The sequence below is a fragment of the Trachemys scripta genome, chromosome 24, assembly GCF_013100865.1.
Source record: "Trachemys scripta elegans isolate TJP31775 chromosome 24, CAS_Tse_1.0, whole genome shotgun sequence".
NCBI lineage: Eukaryota > Metazoa > Chordata > Testudines > Emydidae > Trachemys > Trachemys scripta.
Genome location: NC_048321.1, coordinates 1148244 through 1156379, shown reverse-complemented (window position 1 = coordinate 1156379; position 8136 = coordinate 1148244). Strand labels below are relative to the sequence as shown.

Below are 8136 nucleotides of genomic sequence, written 5' to 3'. Positions count from 1 at the left end.
GGAAGTCTAATGTTCCTGTTCTCTTGGTGTTCAAATTGCAACTATATGGTCACATTTTTATCTAATATAAATATGAATTAACTACACCTCTTCCCCGATATAAGACGACCCGATATAATACGAATTCGGATATAACGCAGTAAAGCAGTGCTCCGGGGGGGACTGAGGGAGGGGGCAGGGCTGCACACTCCGGTGGATCAAAGCAAGTTCGATATAATGTGGTTTCACCTATAACGCAGTAAGATTTATTGGCTCCCGAGGACAGCGTTATATCGAGGTAGAGGTGTATATTGATTTCAATCAAATTACATCCAATGAAGTGGGCATTCACCCACGAAAGCTTATGCTCCAATACATCTGTTAGTCTTAAAGGTGCCACAGGACTCTCTGTTGCTTTTTACAGATCCAGACTAACACGGCTACCCCTCTGATAGTTTCAAGAAGTAATTTCTCACCCTAAATGTTATTTTAGGCAAACTGCAGAGTTTCTGTAGCTTAGAGTTCCAGTTATTTCTTCTTACAGACTGGACCCCTGTTTCAGTCCAGACTCACCCCTGCCTGTCCTCTCAGGCTAGTTCCTTTGTCCCTTCAAGTACTTTCAGCTGTCTTTCTTCTTGAGTAGGCAATGAAGGAGAAAGTCCTGTTTTCCTACTCCCCAGCCTTAAATAAGATTTACATAAGGCAGGAATCTTTTGTTTCCCTGTCTTGACGTCCCCCTCCTTTTAGTGGAAAATTATTAGAAGTCCAAGATGGTGTTTAGTACCAAGTGACAGGACCACCTGACCTAGTAGTGTCACAGCTATGTCCCAGGACACCTCTCAGGAAGGAGAGAGTATCTTTAAAGAATTATTGTTTCTTCCTAATGGCCCATTAAAGCTGATGGCCTGTTGTCTGGAGGGTGTCTCCCAAATACAAACACAGTTGTGATTGTTACATAGTCAATATTCCTAATTTTAGATACATGCATGCAAAATGGATAATTGCATTCGTTAAATTATAACCTTTCCAATTATATCTTACATGAGCCATCTTGCATAAAGTATATCTTAGTTATGCCATATTCATATTTAACTATATTTCTATAAAGAATATGTAGTGTAACATCACAACTACGACTGGCACAGGGCATGGAGGAGTACCCACCCAGCATGACAAGATGAGTGTGTGCAGGCTTGTAGTTGTGTTGGTCTCAGGATATGAAAGAGACAAGATTGGTGAGATAACACCTGTTCCTGGACCAACTTCTATTGGTGGAAGAGATAGACACAAGCTACACAGAGTTCTTCAGGTCTGGGCTGTGTAGGGTGACCAGATGTCCCGATTTTATAGGGACGGTCCCGATATTTGGGGCTTTTTCTTACATGGGTGCCTATTACCCCCCACCCTCTGTCCCGATTTTTCACACTTGCTGTCTGGTCACCCTAGGGCTGTGTGGTATCTGTGCAAGAATGCAAGGTGCCATGAGGCCTACTTGGCATCAGTTTGGAGCAGAGGAGCCCGTTCAGGGCAGCTGGGGTAGGAGAATGGGAGAACCAGAATGACCCCATTCCGGATGGTGACAGGGAGGATGAGGGGAGACAGACTGGTCCCTCCTAAGCTTCTGTGATTCTCATGGCTAGGCCCTGAGTAGCCCTTGGCTTACCTTGGGGGCAGCTGGGTTAGAACATCCCCAGGATGGCAAAGCCCAGCTGGCTCCCCCTGTTCCCCTTCCTAGCTAGGCGAAAGGAGAACTCGCTCCTAATCACCAGTGTCTGGTTCAGTCTAGTTTAAAATGTCCCAAAGCAGTGAGGCAGGTGGATAGTCTCCCCGGCCGGTGGGTGATCTCTCTGCCGGGGCTGTTCAGGAGTGAGCTCCCTGCATGGGGCTGGACCATCTACTGGTTACTCCCCAACGGACAATGCAGCACTCTGCGGCTGGGCTAGGGGAGGCCGTGGGGTTTGACTGGGAACGCAGCCCTGGTGTAGCTAAGACCCCCCTGCCCAGCGCTAGCAGGAATGCCTTCAGCCGCACACGCTCACATCCTAGCTCCCTGCTACAGTTGGGGAAGCTGAGGCACAGAGCGAGGACTTGCTTCCCCCGAAGTGCCAGCGCTAGGGCCCGAAGCCAGGAGCCCTGATTGGTCCCAGCACCGGGTTAATGGCTTCCCAGGCTCAGCCAGGGGGTCCCGGCTGGCCGCGCTGCCACCACCTGGCTCAGATCGGAGACAAGCGAACTTCACACGTCAGCCTCTGCTTTGCCAGGGCAGCGATGACCGAGAGTCCGGCCCGCCCCGCGGTGCTGGCCCGTCGGGTCCCGTGCGCGGCGAGCTGCGCTGTGCCAGCGGTCCCCTGGGACCGTCCTGGGCTCAGCCCCCGGCCCCGCGCAGGGCGGACGCGGACACCAGGCGGAGCCCGGTCCGACGTACCCCGCCCGCTCCCGGAGCTGCAGGCAGGCCGGGCGGGCCCGGCGATTGGAGACGCGGAGGGAGCCCGAAGCTCTCGCAGGGCATTGGCTGTCCCCATGGCAACGGGCGGCTTGTGGGGGAGCGGAGGCACCGCCCCCTATTGTATTGCTGGTTCCAAGCGGGCTGGCGGGATCGGGGCCGCGGGGGACCTGACGAGCTCCCTCCTGCGCGTCCCAGCGAAGCAGCCGGCCCGGGCTGGGGATGAGCGCCGGGGTCCCGGGAGCTCGCGCGGCGCCGACTCGCTGCCCGCCTGATGCGGGTGCCCGGGAGAGGCCCCTGCCGGTCCCGAAGCGTGTCCGGGCGCAGGCCGGGGGGATTGGCGACCGGACCATGGCGCTGAGGCTGCGCTAACGCTCGGGGTGCGCGGGACGCCGCGGTGCCAGCGGGGGAGCCTTGTGTGCCCATGGCGAGCGCGCGTGCAGGTACCCGGGGGGCGCAAGGCGGTTGTGCTGGGGCCGGACTCCTGGGTTCCATTCTGGGCCGCGCGGGGGAAGGGGGGGGTGTCTCCAGGTAGCAGGGATGAGGGTTGGGAGGACTCCTGGGTTCTGTCCCTCCCACTGCCCCCTCTGTGCTTCCGCTTCGCCGTCTGTGACCCAGCCGGGGGGGCCGCTGAGATCCCGTGGGAAGGGTGAACACAGGGAGGTGCGAGGGAAGAGGCTGCGGTGGGGGGCGAGCCTGGCCAATGGGGGCTGCCCGCGCCAGACGCCACAGTGTTTGTTTTTGAATGTTTTGCACCGGCGATGGCAGTGGGGCGGGGCGGGGGTGGTTGGGCGTGGGCAGAGGCTGGACTTTGCCGTTGGTTGCAGGCACATTCGATCCCCGCAGGAAAGTTGGTTTGTTTTCCGCATAAAAGCAGGGAAGGAAATCTCCCTTCGGGGCCCTGCATGGCAATCGGATCCGGGATCTAGAACAAAGGCAGCGGCCAGGTAGGAGCTCTGCTCAGCGCTGCTCCCCTTGCATGTGCCCAGGAGCACTGGGCCCTGGCAATGCCAGGGACAGGGAATGGGGCTGGCAGAAAAATGTTCTGGTGGCAAAGGACAACGAGAGCCTCCCCTGTCGGGATCTGCCAGGCTGTATGCCCAGGTCCCAGCACGAGGGCAGTAGGTCCAATGCTGCACCAGGGCACTGAGCGGGTACTGCACAGGTTCCTGCTGGGCATGTGCTTCTTATTAATGGAGTCATCAGCTGGGAAGAGCCCCAGCAAAGCAGAATGCAAAGGCTCCCAGCCGCCAGAGGACTGGAGGAACAGGGCTTTCCCCCCACCCCCATATCCAGGGGTCCCTGGGCTGGGGATAGGTAACGTACCCAAAGGGGCTGACTGGCTGAGGGCTCTGTGCTTGTCCCTAAGGGGCCTTTTGCTGTATCCAGAAAGGCACAAACTCTGGGGGAACTGGGTGAGAGAGAAGTGATGAAAAGAGAAGAACAAATGAAGGATGAAAGAAGGCACGGGAGGGGAGAGCTGGGATGGGAAGGGGAGAGCTGGGGAGGGGGGGCTGAAACATTGGTAGTCAAGGATCTCCCTTTGCAGACCCCCTCCTGCTCCCCCACAGGCAGCTGGCTGATAGAGAGAGGGGCAGAGGGACTCTCTGGAAGTAAGGCTAGCAACTCCCTGCATCCCATGTTGCTATTAACAGAGCAGGGGGAGAAAGGGGTGCAAATGGGAGGCAGATGCTTTCTGAGCACTTGGCTATGCTGTGTCTAGTTGAGGCCAGGACATGCTGGGATTCCTGGCCCCTCTGCTCAGCCCAGCTGGTGAGCTGCTCCCTAAGGGCTTTGTGCTGGTTTATTTCCTAGGTGTTTCTTCGAGCTCCCCATAGCCCGCAGGAGACCAAAGGGCAGCTGGGAGCTGAGACAAGCTGGATCTTGCCTGGACTGCAGCGCCCGGTCTGTGCTAGCCAAGGGCTCTTGGTTTGAGGAGCGGCACTTTCCCATCAGGCCACCAGAGCACAGAACCTAGGAACGGTGCCAAGGAGTCTCCTGCACTCCTGGCCTTAACGGGCCCCACCTGGGGGACACCAGACCCTTCTGTCCCATTGCACAGCCATTTGGTCCTTGCCCCCCACCCCCAGCCTGGTCTCTAATTGGGCAGTGCAGCGAGCCGGAGGACTTGGGACAGGTGGTGCAACGCGGCTGTCGGGGGAGCTGTGCTATGAATTGGTGTTTATGGATTGCCTACTTCAGCCTCTTCGCCAACAACTTTGCTGAAGGTAAGCGAGTGCACATGGCATGCTGTGTTGTGTATTGTCCACAGCTGTACGCACCAGGGTCCTGACCCGGAGCCACTGAACCCAATGGAGCCTTTCTGTGGGTTTGAATTGGATTTGATCAGGCCCCAGAGCTTGGGGTGTGCAGTGGGGAAGGTGCAAGAGCTGATGAAGCCATGATTAGAGCAGCAAAGAAGGCTAATGTTCCTCTGGGGACCATGTTCATGGAGAGCAGAGACAGTGATGCTGCTGAACTGCCAAAGAGGAGGGGGTGGGAGGGAATCCCAGACGTTCACCCCTTGCGGGGGAGGGTGCCCTGCCCACATGCTCAGGCAGCAGGTTACATTAAGGGAGCTCCACTGGGGATGTCCAGTCTCACTGACCATGACGACTGGATCCCTGAGGGCCCCTGGCGCTGCCCCTGCCCTAGAGTTCCAGCAAGCAGCCTGCAGGGCTGTTCGAGAGAGTTATTTCCTGCTGCAGAGGGTTTGGGGTGGGAGATGCAGTACCCCCCACACACACACTTATTCCATTCCTTTCCCTTTGGCCCTGCATTGTGCAGCGATGTAGATGTGGATATCCACGGACCATGTTTGCAGATCAGATGCAGATACAAACTTTGTATCCATGCAGAGCTCTAAAAAGGGGGGCGAAGATGGTGCCCTTCCTCTGTGAATGGTGCTGGGATGTGGGGATGGAACGCACTGTGTTGTTGTGGCACCCACAGCAAAGCCAGGGCCCCAGGCAAAGCCGGGTAGGATGCAGTGTTAGCTCTCACCTTCTCTTGCCTTTTGGGAGCGTGAGCTGCACCCCATGGCGCTTCCTCGTCCTCAGCAGAGCAGTGTGAGGCGCCCTCCAGGAGTCACTTATGGCCCCAGGAGCTGTTCCCTCTCAGGGTTTTGGATCCTGCTCTGAGAGCACCATGCCCAGGGTGCTGGGTGTGATGGGCCCTGCCTCGCTGCAGGGTATTGGGCTGGACAGGGCACACGGGCTCTCCTTGCATAACCTGGACACCTGTGGGGCTTGGCTGGCTGATGCGGGGCCCATTGGTGCTGTGTCTGAGCTCCAGGACGTAGCAGGGGCTCCACTGGAGACCGTGGGCTGCAGCTCATGGGACATCGTCCCCATGAGCATGAAATCTCTCTGTGCTGGCCCTGCAGGTAACGGCCAGGTGGAGTCTCAGGCTGTGGTTGGGCGTGTTGGAGAGAGCGTGATCCTGGGCTGTGACCTCCTGAATGCAGAGGAGGCGCGCCCCCATCTCTACGTGATCGAGTGGGTCCGCTTTGGCTTCCTTCTCCCCATCTTCATCAAGTTTGGGCTCTACTCCCCACGCGTCGATCCGGAGTACGTAGGTGAGTGCATGCTGGGACAGCAGTCGAAAGGTGAACCCGTTGGGAGGACCTGGGGGCTGGGAGGTAGTGGAGGGGACGCTGGTGTATATCGGGGTAGGAGAAGTCCGTGGGGGCTGGGACGTAGCAGAGGGGACACTGGTGTATATCTGGCTGGGGAAGTCGGGGGTGGAGCTGGGACGTAGCGGAGAGGATGCTGGTGTATATCGGGGTGGGGCTGGGTCGTAATGGAGGGGACGCTGGTGTATATCGGGGTGGGGAAGTTGGGGGTGGGGCTGGGACGTAATGGAGGGGACGCTGGTGTATATGGAGGTTGGGGAAGTCCGGGGGCGCTAGGAGGTGACTGAAGGGACACTGATGTATATGAAGGTAGGGGAAGTCGGGGGCGGGGCTGGGACGTAGCGAAGGGGACACTGGTTTATATTGGGGCAGGAGAAGTCTGGTGGGGCTGGGACGTAGGAGAGGAGATGCTGCTGTATATGGAGGTAGGGGAAATTGGGGGCGCTTGGAGGTGACTGAGGGGATGCTGGTGTATATGGAGGTAGGGGAAGTCAGGGGTGGGGCTGGGACGTAGCGGAGGGGACACTGGTGTATATGGAAGTAGGGGAAGTTGGGGGCATTGGGAGGTGGCTGAGGGGACACTGGTGTATATCGGGGTAGACGTCTGTCAGGGTGGAATGTAGCAGAGGACATGCTGGCATGTCTCAGGGCTGGAAGCTCCCTAGGTGGGACACAGCAATGGGGAAGCAGTGGGGCAGTGGCTGGTTCTGTGGCATGTGATCCAGTGGCTGAGGTGCAGTCCCGGGGCTGGCCTTACACAGCTGCATGGTGTTTGCCTTCCCTGAGACGAGCGGATTCCATCCCACCCTGGGGCCCAGAGGAGTTTCCTGGCAGGAACCCTGGGTTCCCTCCCATGACTGCAGTATCTAGTGACTGGCCGGGCCCCAGGAGGGTGAGGTCATGGCATTCCCTGTGCTGGACTTGCTCTGGGTCTTCCTGTATGTACAGTGCACTAGTGCTCTGCCTGCCGCACACTCCTCCCCGCCCCCCCAGCTGGGCCCCAGCCCAGGGCTGCTGCTGTCAGGCTGCATTAGTCACGCCCCCATGGGCTGCGTGGTGCAGCAGGCAGGGCTTTCCCCCTGCCCACAGCAGCTGAGGGAAGGGATGGCCATGGGGCAAGGCAGGGAGGTGAAGGGGTCCGTCCCTGCAGCTTGGACTGACTGGTTCGACCCTCTGCGCTGGTAGGGATGGGAGTGTGGAGGAGGTGGGGGGACAGTGTGTGTGTGTGTGTGTGTGAGGGGCTGCATGGCACCAGGCAGGGTTCCCTCCCCCACCCTCTTATGTCTAAGGCTCTGTGCTGGGGGGGGTGGGGAGGCAAATCTGGCCTCAGCCACACACAGCCCAGCCGATGGCTGTGTGTGGGGGTGGGGATGGGGCTGTGTAATGGGCAGGAAACTCCCATAGCCTGACCCTCCCCTCATTGATGTGCTGGTGGCCTCTGCTTGCTAGGAGACTCTCCTCCCTCCAGCCTGGGAACAGGCCTGTCTGGGGCTGCGTGAGACAGGTGCACTGCCAGGCTCTGAGCCCGTGTCCATGCACGGCATCGTCTGCACTGGAGTGGGAGTGTTTCAGTGGCTCGGTGGTACAGCTTTGCCTTGCATCGGAGTGTACTAGTCTCTCCTGGTCTGTCTTGCTGCCTAATGTGCATGTATCCTGCTCGGCACAGGGCAAGGGGGAACCAGGAGGAAGCGTCTTGCCCTGCCCTGCCCATCCCCAGCCAGAGCTGCCAAGGACCCGCGTTGTGGGGGCTCGGCTCCAGAACAGTGCAGCAGGCCACAAGGGGAGCTGGACTACCTGTAGCACAGAACCTTGCGGGGGCATCGTTGGGCTGGGGCTGCTGGGAGAAGGGCAGGCATCAGATGAAGGTCCAGGCCTGAACAAGCCGCTGGCCCCTTTGTGCTGTGCGCAGGAGCTGGTGCCTCGGGCCTGGGCCACACAAAGGCTCTTTCTTGCTAGGGTCAGAGGTCAGATTGACGCTGCTCCTGGGATCTTTGTTCCATTCTAATCCCATAATCCCAATTGGGGCCTGCTGCTGCCGGGGGGAATTCATGCCTGGGAGCCAACTGCCACCTGGGCCTCC

The 8136-nt window shown here is 58.5% G+C and overlaps 1 protein-coding gene across 1 annotated transcript in view; it reads left to right on the top strand.

The window, feature by feature from the left end:
* The first annotated feature begins 3221 nt into the window (after positions 1 to 3221).
* Positions 3222 to 8136, top strand: part of IGSF9 (immunoglobulin superfamily member 9) — a 50264-nt gene continuing 45349 nt past the window's right edge. The window contains 3 exon segments of the mRNA XM_034756428.1: positions 3222 to 3369; positions 4238 to 4650; positions 5808 to 5999. Coding sequence (XP_034612319.1) covers positions 4593 to 4650; positions 5808 to 5999 — 250 coding nt within the window. The 5' untranslated portion in view covers positions 3222 to 3369; positions 4238 to 4592.